Below are 16,390 nucleotides of genomic sequence, written 5' to 3' on the forward strand. Positions count from 1 at the left end.
TAGCAAGATTCTTCTAGAACAGCCACATTCCCTAAAAAAGACCACACAGCTGTAAGCTGGAATGTTTTTCGCTTCCAAGAACAGTCAAAAACCAAGAAGAAAAACAGGTACCTCTCAACAGACATGGCTGTCCGTGGCAGTTAAAGGAAAACATACCTGGGAGCAAACTCTAATTGCTTTCTATATTAGCTAAATTGCAATACCTGACCACAAACTTTTGTATAGGCACACACTGCAGGAAAAAACGTTTGGTTTTAGTTTGGCAGTAATATACGGTAGGTAAGATACAATCCTACACATAAATACTGAAAAAAAAAAATTAAGAAATCCTTTGAAACGTACAGACTAACACCATGCAGATTTTCAAATATGTCTGAAAACTTGGCCTCCATTTTTGGACATCCATTCTGAAGTAAATTAAAAGGGTTCCATATTCAGACAAACTTAGTATCAGACTTTGTCACTGTTTCCATCAGCTAAAAAGAGATGCTCCTAGCTCATCTTATTTCCTCCAAGAGTGACTAAGAAAGCCACCATTTTAAATAAATGTTTGTTGTTTTACACATGTCAGAAGTTGAGGTAAGGGCTACGTAGGAGTATCTGACTTATTTTGATCAGCTAACTCTCATAAGACCACCTTTATCCCTCATTAGGGGTTTAGCTGTGCTGTGGTGTTATAAATAACATACAGTAGACTCCCATCTCCTAAAGACAGGAATCGGAATTGAAAAATAATAAAAAAAATTATAGAAAAGCCCTTTGAAAATGTACTTGTACTCGTGTTGAACGTAACAACCTCATGCACAGACACATACATCCACTCCTGCTCACGCTGACGTCCAGCCAACCACAGAAGACAAGTACCTTTGTTGGCATTATCTAAGTCCTCTTTGCCAAACACCAGGCCATGTCCTTGAATAGCTCCAGTGTGAAACTGAAGACGAAAAACGACATCCCGAGTAGCTGACCGATATTTTTTGTGATAACACTTTAGCTAAAAAAATAAAAATAAAAACAAAACATGTCAGTTAGCAATTTCTAAAACTCTGCACAAATGGGTATGTTGTCTAAATAAACCAGCCACAGTGCAACTTACTGCAGACACCACTGATGTTGTAACAAGCAGGACATGGGTTTCTCAATCTTTTTAAAATTATACAGGCCCAAGGCAAGATCAAGTTTTGGATGTGTAAAAATAATAATTACTACTTTCATCACCATCAATCACCGACCAGTAGATGATGATTCAGAATCATAACGTGTGTCATTACAATGTTGGAACACAGACTTATATCAGTACTTTTTCATGGCACCAAAACAATATAAAACTAAATGGTAGCACATCCACTTCAAAATAACTAAAGCATATGTAGAGCAACCTTCTCAGAAAACTTGCAAGCTGATCATATCTATTTTTTTTTTTAACCTCTTCTGCTAGTACAAACGTCACAAGATCTTCTTTTATGCTGTGGAGGGAAGTTAGTGGTAGTTTTGCTGCTTAGCCTAGAACAACACAGAATTATCAAAAAATGAGTTTCAGTGGCTAAAAATAACACAAACACTGTGTAACACCACTTTCCCTTACACCAGACCTGCGGACTTTTAACCTACCAATTCTTTGGGGAGTTCAGGGCAACATATGACCACTCAAGCACAGTTATAGGAAAACATAAAAATTTTGGTAATCATAGTCATAGGACTGAAAGGGACCTCAAGATTTAATGACGAAGTGATGTTACTAAAATGCATCAAAGAGAGAACAAAAATTTTCCCTTTTTAAGTCAGATTGAGAAAAGTGTTTCTAGACAGAAGCTTCTGAATAACTGAAGAGCAAACAGATATTCAAGCAGAAGGGAGGTGACGGATGTAATACAAGAAAGATGTAGGGGTTTAGGATAGACACTGTTGTAAGTCAGGGTAAAACACGGTTATGCAGTTCTTACTACAGGATTAGAAAATATAACCAAAGTTTTTGCTCTATAGTATCCTCCATTATAGTAACCCCACGATGCCTTAAATTCTAGATGAGCATCACTGCTGACCATACACTTGGCACACAGGACAATTTGTGATATATTTCAGCCCAAATACCAGGTGCATTGGGCAGCAAAGACACGGATAACAATCGTCAAAAAACATGCTTGGGTTTGGCCATCAGGTGCCTTGGGTGAACTAGAAGGCCCCTCCCTCCCCTTGCTTTTCTTCAGTCTGAAGCATCATGCTCTTCCCAAGATGAAAAATAGAGATAATAGTCTCCAAAGACTTATTTGACTTGATAGCACATTCTTTTTGTATTATTCATTTTGCTGCAGGTATTTGTCTCTTCAACAGCAGCCCAAGGGGCCATCTCACAAAAAAGCTTAAACTTCACTCCTGCCTCTGCCTCTCATTTAAGAGATTAGACACCCACCCAAGAAACAACTTCTCCAAAAACTCTCATTCCACCTGAAAAGTGGAAGAGGACCAGGAGAAGCAATGCACAATGACTGGATTTGGCACACCACTTTGAACTGTGAATTTCATCTGGGCAATTCAAGCTTGTTTCAAAACCAACCCAGCCTTTAGCATTTATTGAGGGATACTTATTAACAATCCACCCAATCAATCTTTGGACAAACGGAGAACTAAGAGAACACAATGGACTTGATTCCTCCCCTCATCTACACTGACCCGCTATCGTGTGATTCCCATACAGTCACTTCCTACCTACGCCAACAAACACAAGGAGAACGGAAAACCGACCAAGTATCCAGCTCTCAAATGAGAAAGGCTAAACAGATATTTGCAGGCAGGCAGTCGTAGATACATATACTCCTCTTATGTCTCTATCAACTGGGTCATTCTTCTTAAACTGCTCTCCTTTACAGAACAAAAAGCCTCAAAAAATAAGCATGTTTTATCAAATGCCAAAGACCAAGAGGAGAATCTGAATTCAAACCAATTATTACTCCTAAAATAGACAATAATCTTAAACTTTAAAAATAATTTTCAGTACTTGCATTTGTTTTCCTACTGCCAAAAAAGCAGCACATGCACAACACCACAGCACTAGGCACTGAACTAAAACAACAATAAGGTTCAGTTCCCGACTTTGACAAGGATTTTCAGCATGGCCTCAGGCAAGTTACTTAGCCTGTATTTTATTTCTCCACCCCTACCTTCTGTGGATATTCTGAAGAAAAATCAATTTTATGACTATGCGGTACTGAGCTAATACAAAGATAAGTGGCACGTAATATCTAGAGTTACACACAGAGAAGACAGGAAGAAAAGATTAAATGCATTTGAGTAAGGATTCAGAACCTTCCCACAGGGGCTTTTATGGATGTTGAAGACATGTAACTTTTTCCATTCTAAAGTCACTCATTTGCAGACAAAACACTGCAAGGCCTACATTGTGCTTAATATTCAGTACTTGCTTCCATTTTAAATTTTAAGTGCTGCAACTGCCCAAACATGCTTTGAATGACCATTACAAGTTTATTGGCATTTAATAGTGCATTTCCAGGACCAGCTTTTCAAGCAAGCAGCATGAAGAAGTATTTTCTATTTTGCTGATTCGCAGTAAAATGGGATAAATTACAAGGCTAGAAAGGGAACAGAAACGTATGTTTACAGGAGACAGCAACACAAAGTTTGTAGGATTAAAATAAAAGGCTTTTAAATGAGAGTGAATTCAAGTTACATCCACTTAAACCATAAAGAAATGAGATACCAACTATTCTAATCAAGCACCTTTACGATGATGATAAGAAACTAATGTATGTGGTTTGGGGGCCTTCAGAAAGCTTTCCAGTCTGACTGCTGCCTTTGGATTGCATCATTCTGATATTGCAAAAAGCACTTGAGACTTGGTTGGAGGTTTTATTTAGAAATTCTCAGGGTAAAACTGTGACCTTAAGGAAGTCAGTGAGAATCCCGCTGTTGCCTCGAAAGAGGCAAGGGGATTTCACAGCTTCATTGTAACACACACTGCCTAGGATAAAGTATATAGTACTGTATGGGTCTCTTGCATTTTAGTGCTAGTAGTGGAGTATCTGGAGGGCTGCTGTTGCTCCTTCAGGTCTTCAAATTCTGTATGCCACCAGATACTCATTTCAACTAACAGGAGATTGAAATCAGTTACGTAATACTCTCCTACTCTCCATGTAACCAGAAACCAGCTAGAATTACACCAACGTCTTGTGCAAAGGAGCTCTGGGGTGCCAAAACATCTCATTATCCGATCAGAAATTAAACATACAGCAGTATAAGCAACAGCAGATTGTACCCAAGATGGCTTTGCAGGTATTCTCTTTGCAAATCACATATTTCGACCCCTTTACAAATGGTTACTTGCTTAGAGAATCTTGCACCCTTATTTTATTTGAAAGTGAGGTGTTTTTTTCTTTCTCTAAAAGAAAATCCCCTACAATACAGCAGTAATAGCGGGAAAAATAATATTTGCTCCTTGTTTTAAATGGTGTATACACCCACTTAAAAAAACACAGCATACAAACCCCTCCCTATTAAAAGGGATCTATCCCCTTTTAGTTCAGCGTAACTACCAGACTCATTTTGCTAGAACTATGGCCATATGCCAGTCCCGTATGTTGGTAAAATATAAGGCAGGAAAACCAGTTAAAATGCTTGAGGTCAGGAATAAATAACCTCCCACTCTCTGCTATACCCAGCGGTTTTCTGGAAAGGCAAAACACTGTCAAGAAGGACAGACGTTGCATAAGGAACGACTGCAAGTTTGGCCAGCAGTGAAAAATGGACAGAAAAACAGTAGTAAGAGTTCCTGACGAACTAACCGTCTCCAAAGTTTATAATCAGCCCGCAAATAACCGTTATCATCCTATTCAATTATATTCTGTGAGTAAAAAGAGGCTTGAAGAGATTGAAGAGCTTCTTTACGGTTATATAACTTCCTCCACAATTCTGTGTTGAAGTGCTATCTTTTTTCTTTTCACTGTTTAAACAGTCGCATTTTTTTCATATGGAGGTCATGCATGAGAGTTACTGAAGATGCAGAAGGCTGAATAACTGAAAAACATATTATAATCCTCCAGCTTCTGTAAGAGTTTTGCTTTTGTATAGATGCAGGACTTGCTCAGAACCCATTATCTTTCACGTAATATTTCTAAAAATGCTAAAACTAGGTCAGTTCAGATAACTATGCAATTACTAGAGTGCTTCTTTCTACTTTCTAATTCAAAGTAATAGCTTTCAAGAATTTTAACTCAGAATATCCTAAAATGTTTATTTATAAGGTATTGTGATTGTTTACGAAAATCTGCCCCTCTTACTATCCACTTACCGTACATCTATACCTAAGACACTGAAAATATCTTTTAGCACTCAGCGCACTTTATGAGCTTTTCAGTGGAGCCTAACTTTGAATTCTGACTCCATTTCCTTCTGATACTATATTCAAGAGTAATATGAGCCACTGTAATATGCTGGGGAATACCTACATGCATTTACAGATGTCAGTGCAACTTGTCAACAGCAGTGGCTATGCTGCATCACCACATGCTATTTGCATTGTCTTAAAGAATTCTGTAAGCCCAAGACAAGCAAGTAGTGCCAAAAGGGTAAATAATACACCTGTATCTAGTTCTCTCCAGGGCTTCTTCAGAAACACAATTGTAGAAAATAACTGCAAGAAACAAAGGCAATAAGTCAAGGATTATGAAGATCTCTATTTTTAAAAATCCTTGCACTTCAAGTTGTTAAATGCTGTGGGGCTGAGGGAGTGGGGACTTGGAGACTTTTATTTTTCCTGAAGCCACTGATGGCTATGCCTAACCATAGCTTAAAAAAAAAAAAAAAATACACAATCATAACCGAAGCAAAGTCTTCTTTAGGAAATACTACGCTATTGAATAAGATGTAGGCTTGTTCAGAAAATGTCCCACAGTAATAATATGGGACCAATGAAGCTGGCCTCTTTTAAAATGATGTAAAAACAAACTGATGGAAAGCATTACTGAAAAGCTATGTGCACCCTTTTCTTTTAAGCAACCGTTTGAGAGATATCAAGTTTGTCTCAGACTGATTTCTTTTTGCTTAGGCACCCACAAGCCCTCTGATGAGTAACAGTCTTGCCAAATCTGAAACTGCTCCAAACCTCTAGAGCATACCAGACAATTTATAGCAGGCTTCTCCATTTTTCAGCGAAACAAAAAAATAAGAGCAAAGTACTACACTGACCTAGAACGGGAAGGAGGAAAGGGTGTAGAGAAGAAGGAAGATAATGCACAAGGTGAATTAAAAAAGAAAAGAATCTGATACCAAGGACTCCCTTAATGAGATGCAACATTCTCAATCAAAAAGTAAATAAAAAAGCACTCTGAAACCTACTAGCAATATACACAGGCATACTCTTCCTGATAATACTCCCCGTTCGTTCTACTTATTTTAGCTTCTTAGTCTAACCAATTGAAAGACACAGCAACCACCTCTCTTTACTTTCTCCCGGTGTAACTGCAAATGACAAACGAGAGAAGGCAGAGAGATTTAAAATGGTAGTGGTGCAAATTACACAAACTATGTTGTGGATAAAGATTGCTTTCTGGACACTACAGGTGCCAGTAGAATCAGAAAGCTTTCATCCGTTAGCACCTTTTTGAGTCCGAAAATAATTAGGAATCGATCAGGCGTTTTCTTAACACCACATAGTTTCATGATTGTGAATCTTGCCTGCCAAGTTACAGGGCAAGGATATTGGAAAGCTGCATTACAAATCCTCCCACGGTAATTTTTATAAAGAAAATAGCAATACAGACATAACTGCAGTTAGTGATGCTATGAAATGGGAATGCTGATAGTAACTGTCTTGGCTCCTTCAAACCTTCTACTTTGAGGGTAATTTTGATTCATAGAAAAACCAGATGGATGATTAAATTCGTTTAATAACCTATTCGTTAGTATATCTGCAACGATTTTCTCAATTTACTTTTACAAGAATGCAAAACAGAATAGAGGCTATAATCTAAAAGGCACAGTACTAGATTTTCATTCCACACAATTAACTTACCATAATGTCTCCCTTCAAAAGCTGGGCTGGCTCTATAGCAATGCAGATGCGACTTTGATTTTCTGGCCCTACGCTACTTAACAGGAGAGAAGAAAAAAGAAAAACAAAATTTATGTTTTAAAGAAACAAATAAGAAAACAGATTAAGTAATTCTGCAATTGTAAGAATTAAAAACTGGATTTACACATAAAGAAAATGGCTAAGACTTACTATATTCCTGATGTATAAACTGGTTGCATAGCCTGGTATATCTTCAGAAAAGGCCGACAAACTGAAAAGAAGTTAACAGAACAGACCATTTTTGTAAATATTTTCCTTTTCCTTAATATTATAATTTCATGCACATCCAGACTGAGCAAGGGGGCATACAAGTGGCACAACGTTGACTGTCAAAACATCTTTCCAGGGAAAATGGATTTTGGTAGCTTCATTTCCCCCCAAAAGAGTTTTTCATTATATTTTCTAAACAAAGTCAAGTTTTTCCCTGCTCTCCAGGTTATTTCTGAATTGGGTGAGGGGAGGACCTTAGAAGATGCCATCAGAAAAAAGACAGGGAACACTTTGGTCATTATTAAATGCCTTTTTTTTCCTTCCCATTTTTCTACAGGAAAATAAAATGAACAAGGGAAGGAAGAGAATGGCCAAAAAAAAAAACCCAAAAAACAACATAAAAAGCATTTTCAAAAACTAAATGAAAAACTTATTTCACAATTTTATTCCAAAACTAGAATCTGACTTAAATCTCAACTACAGTAAACAATGCTTTGTCTTTATTGAAACAGTTATTTAAAAAAACAACACAGCCTAAACAACAATGACGACAATGGAGCATCATAGACTCATACCGAGGACATTTCAAAAGACAGGTGCTATGTAACTCTTGGGTGATATAGAGAAGATGCTGTACTACTACACTGTGTGATAAGCTCCAGTCTTGGTTTAGTATTTTAATTTTAAAGCTGCTGATTACAGCAGGCCACCTTAGAAGGCCACCATATCTGAACAGCTTTTCTACAAAAAACCCCATCTCAGAACAGGAAGGAGAAGATGTGAGCAGGAAGACATTTGCCCAGGAAACATGAGCACGTTCTCGGGTCTTTTCGAGGAACCGGGAGCCCAACAGTTCAGAAGCAAGGCAGACTGCTCTAGCATCATCTATACGTTCAACAGAGGAGAAAAATTTTGCTAGACCTTCTCGTGCATGTCCTGCATGCTCTTTTACTGTTAGGGTATTTCTCTTCTCCCAGTTCTTTTATTGGTAAGATTTGGACTGATATCAAGGAGCATCAAACTCTGACTTTGAGATGCAGACACAATTTCTGGAAAGCTCGAAAGTGAATCAAGACTTTGAGCCTATGCTTGAATATGAAAAATTAGATAATTTACCTCCTCCAGCATCGAAGCTTGGGATGCCATGAAGGACAACATAGTGCAGGAAAAGAGGGGTTGTATTCATTTTCACAGATCCAGATAGAAGGCCACTTAGAAATTGGACATATCTAAAAAACATAAAATTTGTCTAAATTAAATAAAAACAGAAATGTAATCATACCAGGGAAACAGACTCTTTACACATTAATATTTCTAGCCCATGAATCATGACTAGCATTTTGTCATGACATGCAACTCCAAAAAGAATAATCTTCATAAAATGGCATGAAAAGACACTTTAATTTACCAGATTTTAAAATCCATGGCTATTACGTTACTATTGCAGAGGTCTTTATTTTACTTATTTACACCATTACTCTAAATAAGAAAGAGCTAGTAAAGCCAATCAGTTCAATACACATTTCTAGTTACAATGAAGGTTTGAACTATTTTCACAATAGCATGAAACGCGTTCCACTCCATTTACAGTGAAGGGCACTTCATTTAAACAAGAGCAACAAGTGCCCTTGTCAGAAGTCTTAGCATAAAAGCCACTGTAGGCAAATAACACCTTTATACTGCAAAGTCATCTCTTCCAGTGCTGAATAAAGGAAAAATGCCATAGCAACGTGAAGATCTTTGTATTGCTGCTATTTAATAACTGCTTTGGTCATAAGCTCACAAGCAAGTACATGCAGGAGGACATCATTGCTGCGTGTTAAAAAAAAAAAAAAAATCCTCTTATCTCCTTAAATAACCAAGAGAAATCAGTCTCCTTTTATTTTTCTCCTGTTTTTGAGTCCGTTTTTCTTCTATGCCTATGACATAACCTTCATTTAACTTCACTCTCAGGTACGTACAAAAAATAAATCACCTCCCTTTCCCCCTTTACACACAAATTTCACTAACCCGTTCCTTACTGCTCAACTCCTGGTATCACCACAATTAAAGATACCCTGCCCAGCCATGACAGCTCTACTACCCCAGAACGGGGGTTGTGGTGGTTTTGAAGGGATTTCTCTTTATACACAGCTAGCAAGGGTGCTTTATTTTGAAATGTTAGAAGTCAGCTCTGCTCTTCCTTTTCCCTCTTCAATCTGTCTGAGAACGCTGCAGCAAAAGCATCCGCTTAAAACTTGCCCACACCTGCATAACAGCAAACACTGGGGCAAAACATCGTGTTAGCCATCACCCAGTCTGAACAGTCTCTCCTTATTACCACCTGTTTTTAATTATTTCAAAAATTTATCTGAATTCTTGAACCTTATTCAGATAGTGTATTTAAGATGCTTATGGGCAGTTTACTTTTTTTGAGAGGTGTTTTCAAGTAAATTGAAGATTTGTATACAAGTTTTATATACGAAGGCTCCATATCTGCACTTACTCAGGGAAACCCTTCAACTGCAACGTCCAACAGTATTGACTAAGTATTTCCAGGAGATGGATTCAAAGTACGAGTTCTGAAGTCTATAGCATGGTTGCTGTCTTGCCACTGTTAGAGCATCTGACCAGCAGTGAGGAAAAGATAAGCGGTATTTTTGGACTGATGCATCTGATGACCACAATTTAATTCTGGGGACAAAATTTAGTGGAGAAAAAATTGCAAAATACAATAATGGTGTATTTTCACATGATATCAACTTTGAGACCAAATCAACTTTCACCTGAATTATACCTATTTATACATCAACTGGCCTTTAACAAGGACATGACTCTTATTATCCAGCAACAACTTCAGTGGAAAAGCATATTAAAAAGGTGATTCAGGCCATTAGTTGATCAGCTTGGAGTCAGAAAGGATTACAGAACTAGCCAGGAACATTATAGAGTTGGTTTTACCTTTCTCTGCAAAAAGATTACCTGCCACTGCCTGAAGCAAAGGCTAGGCTTGGCAGGACACGGTTTGGAGTCCATCCTCTGTTCTCATGGGGAGAGAGGCTCCCAAGCACATGCACATATACGTGCTTGGAAGACAGTCAGCTCAAGTTCAGTATTGCTGAGCAAAGATGCTAACTCCATCCCTCCGAAAACAAACCGAGTCCCTCCTGGAGACCCTAGAGGAACTACGCAAGTCTCCTAGAAGGGGATGCCAAACCAAGATAGCACTGTTTACACCTATTTTATCTCTAGCTTTAGGGCTCACATACAGTTCAGCTAAGCCAGTAGCTACTGAAGCTTCCTGTCAACATGGCTGTAAAAACTGCCACGAGGCACAGGTCACAGAGGATGTGGTGAGAATCCTTCCACAGAAACGTGTCTGCCGCAGGGGTGTTCATTTAAAATCGGAACTAATGTACAAGTGCACTAAGACCACCCCTTTCCTTTTGCTCCTACTATTTGTGCCTCTGTATCTGGTAGGCATCACACTCAAATCTTGTTTTATTCAAATACAAAGTGCATACACGCAGGCATAAAACTGAAAGAATAATGAGGTCAATGAACTTCTATTTATGAGAAGTTTATTTAAAGTCTAATGAGATACCATGTTGTTATTTCTCACGTGAAAAACAGCTGTACAGGTCACCAAATGGGTTCAAGAGGCAATGGGAAAGCTTTTCTTATTTAGACAGGAACAGAATCAAATGCCATCTGCACATTACTACTATATATTTTTCTAGTTTGATTACTAGCAAAGCCTTATCCTTTAAACAATTTCTAAAAAACTAATGTATACGTGCTAATCAAAACCAAAAGCAATCCATAGTACTAGATCAAACCCAATGGATATTTTATGTTTCTAAAAGAAGATTCAGCTATACCACAATGAGTTGTCTTGATGGATAACCAAAGACTGCTTCCCTCTTTTGGTACTGAATCCTTCACTACCTCACTTCAGAGTAAGGTAAATAGCCAGCCCTAGAACCATTCACTTTTCAGATCGCTTGCTTTAAGTCATAACTCAACCTCATCCATCCAGAGAGACTGAGGATGTAAGACATCCAGATAGGCAGAATACATAATATGTGCTTTGACAAATATACTAGCGTGGACATGGGATGGCTGCATAATCTGCAGATCCTCCAAACACATGATAATAAGATCTTTATTGTACACTAATCAACATGCATTCCATACACACATTTATGCTACAGAAAAATGAGCTTATTATTATCTTAGAGCAATTAACAAATGGATTGTGACATCTCCTTTTGCTAACAAACAACGCAATAAGAACGCATACAGATAACAGGGTGGTACAAAAGGTCTTATCTATGCTGGGCTACGTGCAGGAACTGAAGCAGAGATCTCATCAATCAAGGAAGATTAATATTAGATAAAGTGCTGAGAGTTCAGGAATCACTGGAGGATCTAGAGGAAACAGCCTTCACACAGCGGGGGAGAGAGTAAGGGATGGGGGCAGAAGATAACTGACATGTCTTATTTGTTGGTATGAATTAAAAGGAAATTAATTACCTTTTTTGGGATGGCTGCATTAATGCTGAAACTTTATCATCAAAGAATTTCTTCATAGCAAATCTGTCTAGAGCCTGATCAGCACTGTCAAAACAGAGACACAGATACCATGTTATTCCAGCTTGGGGTTATCTTGGAAATTCTGCAGGTTACAGCTTGAAATATGCCAACAAATACTAGGAAAAAAAAATACCTAGGTAACTAGCAACCCCAGAACTTACAGGTCAGACAGGAATGTTTTTTCCACTGACACCTTCTCATTCCATGCCTTAAGGCAGTTTCCTTCCTGGGGCAAAGCACCTACTCCCTTATTCAATTATTTGGATTGTACATTCCCAACATGAGTATGTTAAAGTTACAATGCAATAAATTTCAGCAAAGCCAAAGCAGCTCAGGCTGTAAAAGAAGGATACCTGCCGCCATTTCCTTATAGTGTCATTTGGGGAGTTTTCTCTGTGAAATGCACATTTATTCTCTTTTTAAACAAGAAGTAATAACATTATGGAGATGAAAGCCATTCCCCAGCTCTGGTTGTAGCACAGTATATGAGCAGAGGATCTTTTAAGCAGCCCAGCAATTTATTCAATCTTTGTTTCCTGTGCCCTGAGCCACCAAGGGAGAGAATGTTTTAAATAAAAACACTGGTCTTTGAAAAAGAAAGGCTTTGTGTCAGGCAACCACAAACTCTTCCAACATACAACTAAGGAGCAACATATTCAGCAAAATATTTCCAATCTCTATCCAGAATGGGAATGGCTCTGATGTGGGTCTTCTGTATCTGTGTAGGAGAAGGCAAGAGGGTACAGAAAAAAAAACAGACGTGCCAAAAATCTGTGAGAATGCTAATAATTATACATCCCAAGTAACACACTATGCTGACTCTGCTGTATCAACACTGCCTTAAAAACCCATGTGTTTATTAATGGATGTAGTTGATAATATTAACTAGCATCAGGACATAAAACAAGCAGATGTTCCAAAATAACTAAACTCTCCAGAATCTCAAGTTTTAAATTCCAGGCTTAGTTCGATCTAAAGGAGTTCCAAGAGAAAAAAAAAAAGAAAAAAAGAAAAAAAGCATACACATATCAGGCTAAAAATTGAATTTACTGATTTTCCAAAATCAATCAGAAATTACTGATTGTCCTGATGGTGCTGCATCAGACTGTAGAGTCATGTTTTTTCTTCACGGGTGTTTGAAGATTCCATAGTATGCGACTAGACTAGCTTTCTCCCAGAAATTCACTTCACTATCTCTATGTTCGTGTAACAATCCATCTGCTGTACAAGAGAGCATCATTTCATTGGAATCCTCTTTGTGAGGAATTTCTGTAGCATTTAAGAGATATACAGTTTACCTCAAAATGACACACACGCGTATTGCCAGCCCCTTAGCCATCGCTCTGAAAGAGGAACATATTCCTTCACATGTAGCCCAGAAAACATCAGAATCTCTTGTACATACACGCATATGTACTTGTATGCGGTGTGGTTGTACAAGGCTAATAAGGACGGTACCGGCACAAAACAAATTTGGTAACTGCTGTGCTATGCATGTAGCATGAAATGTTGCAGGATAAAACAAGACATTAAATTTCACAAATGCACACATACAAAACGCACATAACCAGCACTATTTTAAGTCTCAAATATTAAAAAAGAGCAGTAATACTGAACATTTTACACTTCAGTAAAGACTGCCCATGTTTTTCCACTGCTTTTTAAACACTGCTTAAAATAGTTGAAATTCCACTTCACATAGAATAACATTCAAAATGACCTAGTTGGAGAAATCTGCCCTTTCCAGATCTCTCAACTGCTGATTGATGTGTCATTTCTTCAGATGATTACTGAATGCTGAATTATGTTCTTCCTGTCTTTTACCTAAAAATTATATGTGTATATGCACACATACAAAGTAAACCTGCATGCACACACTATTTTACATACGTATGTATTATATAGATGCCATAGAATAATAAGCTGTAGGATAAAAACTATTATCTTACAGCATTTCATATTCTTATTAACTGGTGTGACATGATCTCAATGTCTTGCATCACATACCTTCACCCACACTACCACCCACAATTTAAGCATCCCACTCTTAACTGAACTGGCCAAAGATTTTTGGTTCTTTACTTGTTAGAACAAAGTTTAACAACTATAACCCAGAGTTTGCTTTGCCCTAGTTAAATTTGGCTGCACATTAGTCTTTCCTAAATGGGAAAATTAGATATTTATAACATAAAACCCAAAGGCACGGCAACCAGGCATGTTACTTGTAGCTATAAAGATTTTTCCCCCCCATCTTCCCTTATACAAATATGTTTACCAAAAAAAAAAAAAAAAACAGGAGCAGTATTTTCTCCATGTTTAGAATATATTTCATAACTGTTACTTAGCATAACACTTAAAACTTAAGTTTTACTACTTAACATCGAACTGTTACCAATATCAAAAGCATTCACTTGAAACAAAAAAGTTGCAGCTGCTTTTATTATATTCATAAAAGTAATCATTAAGAAACCTCACACAACACTGATACACGCACAGCCTTTACAATACAAGGCTTTGTTTCTAAATCCTGGACTTTGATATATGCATGGGGGCAAGTGGGAACTCTTTAGCGTGAAGGATCCTCAGACCCATTGCTCTGAGCACTGTTTCTGGCAGGGCAACCAGCACCCTCAGCAGCAGCATCTGCATGAACTCTTGCTATCGTGCTGTTGTTGTGTACCATTCTAAAAAGCCCTGATAAAACTAGTGACATACAAACCCTACTCAGGAAATGTTTTTCCCCTCAGACCCCATCAAAACACAGGAAAGTTAAGTTTTGGATAGGAGCTACCAGACAACCAGAAATTTAAATGAGGGTTTCTACTCTCTCTCTCCTCCCTTGCAACCCTAGCTGGAGGAATCCAGAATTTATTTTAGGTAAAAGATGGCATCTTTCATCACTGGGCATTACACCACTGTATCAGACATTCTGCTCTGACATCACTAAAACCGATTTAAAGCAAGGTACCACCTTTAAAGAATGATACGATACTGCAACACAGATGACGATACAGAGCTGCAGTATCCTCACTTAGCAGATCTTTTGTTCACAATACTTCTCAACAAAATATTAATATAAAATGGTGGCAGTCATAGTCCCAATTACTGCTTGAAAACAAACGTATTACTTTATTTTTCCAACATATATTGGTGTGTGTAATACTTAACTGCTTAGTCTACATTTATCTATCAGGTTTATCAGAAACTATCAGGTTTCATCAGAATAAAAGTAAACTAATTTCTGAGAACCTGGTTTCACTGAAGTCCATGAGAAACTTGCAATTAACATAAAGAGATACAGATTTCATCTGCTGCAGCACAGGATTACACCCATGACTGAAAGGCTGGCGTAAATTCAAATTAAAATATCACTTAACCATGGCCTTTACAGTGCAATTTTACATACATAAGTAAAAAAAAAAAAACGAGACCAAAGGAAAAATATAGAATTTAATCACAGGAAGGTTCCATCCTTTTGACAGCATTTATCAAACTTCCTGTTTATTGACACAAGCGGTCGACTGTCATTTCAAGTTCTGAGCATTCTAAAAGAAACAGTGGCAAAACAAAACAAAAACATCAAGAATTTGGACTCCTATTCCTTGAACTGAATGGAAACTTGCTCCTGCAAGATTAAGCCCAGGTTAATGCATTCTGCATTTTGATCGATGTCTGGGAAACCCCTATTCAATGGCTGTTGAAACTAGCCATTTCAGTTAGCATGTTCCAGTTTCTAATAACTGTAGTTTCTCTTTAAGAGTGTTTCTCTTTAAGAGTGACATAAGTTACAGAAATTGATACTTTTGATGGAATAAAGATGGCATCGGTATATAAAAAAAGTTTCTTGCACGTCTTTTCATTCATGTAGAATGACCCTTTAGAGATTTTTCCCATAGAATCCTAGAATAGCTCAGGTTAGAAGAGACCTCAGGACACCAGCTAGTCCAACCCCCTGTTCAAAGCAGGATCAGGAGAAAAGTCTGTTATTGAAGTAGGCTGTTTTAATATATGCGCCAAGGCCCTTGAGAAACCAAGCTGACAAATCTTAAGTGAGTAATTGAACAGCACTGCCATTAAGAGGCATCTTTTTCTGATTTTCTGATCCCTGATTGTAAAAACACACAATACACAGTTCTTTCCATTACTCACACCTTACCTTGCAGACACATTGGTGAAGTGCATATACGATGATATGACTACGCCTATCCTTCCTTTTCCTCCCTGTATTAGGAAAAAGGGAATGATAACTTATTTAATATGTACTGCACATTATTGGCCATTAATTAAGACCCATACTAAACAAAACCTTAGACAGGAAGATCCAGAGACTCCTTTTGGTCAAGCATCTCCTATGTTGTTGTAAAGGTGGTAATGATGGACAGCGGCTTGCCTCTTCATCGCAAGGTGGCTGACAAGTGACATAAAAAGTGCCAAGTGGGATTTCTACAGATATGCCAGTCAGGTCCTACTGACGGAGAGGAAGGCTTGCACAAAGGGATCCCAACACACTCAGCAAAGCCC

General features: G+C 37.9%; 1 protein-coding gene across 18 annotated transcripts in view; it reads right to left on the reverse strand.

The window, feature by feature from the left end:
- The window catches only part of TNS3 (tensin 3), a 265,299-nt gene that overhangs the window by 100,553 nt on the left and 148,356 nt on the right, over nt 1–16,390 (reverse strand). For 15 of the 18 annotated variants that reach the window (XM_068936083.1, XM_068936081.1, XM_068936085.1 and 12 more), the window contains 6 exons: nt 16,026–16,090; nt 11,810–11,893; nt 8,411–8,523; nt 7,235–7,295; nt 7,025–7,100; nt 865–994 (listed from right to left, as the gene is read on the reverse strand). In XM_068936083.1, the coding sequence (XP_068792184.1) occupies nt 865–994; nt 7,025–7,100; nt 7,235–7,295; nt 8,411–8,523; nt 11,810–11,893; nt 16,026–16,090 (529 nt within the window). The remainder of the gene's footprint in view (nt 1–864; nt 995–7,024; nt 7,101–7,234; nt 7,296–8,410; nt 8,524–11,809; nt 11,894–16,025; nt 16,091–16,390) is intronic. The other 3 variants (XM_068936084.1, XM_068936082.1, XM_068936099.1) reach the window with 1 other exon arrangement.

This window comes from Struthio camelus, chromosome 2 (genome assembly GCF_040807025.1).
Source record: "Struthio camelus isolate bStrCam1 chromosome 2, bStrCam1.hap1, whole genome shotgun sequence".
NCBI classification, from domain to species: Eukaryota; Metazoa; Chordata; class Aves; order Struthioniformes; family Struthionidae; genus Struthio; species Struthio camelus.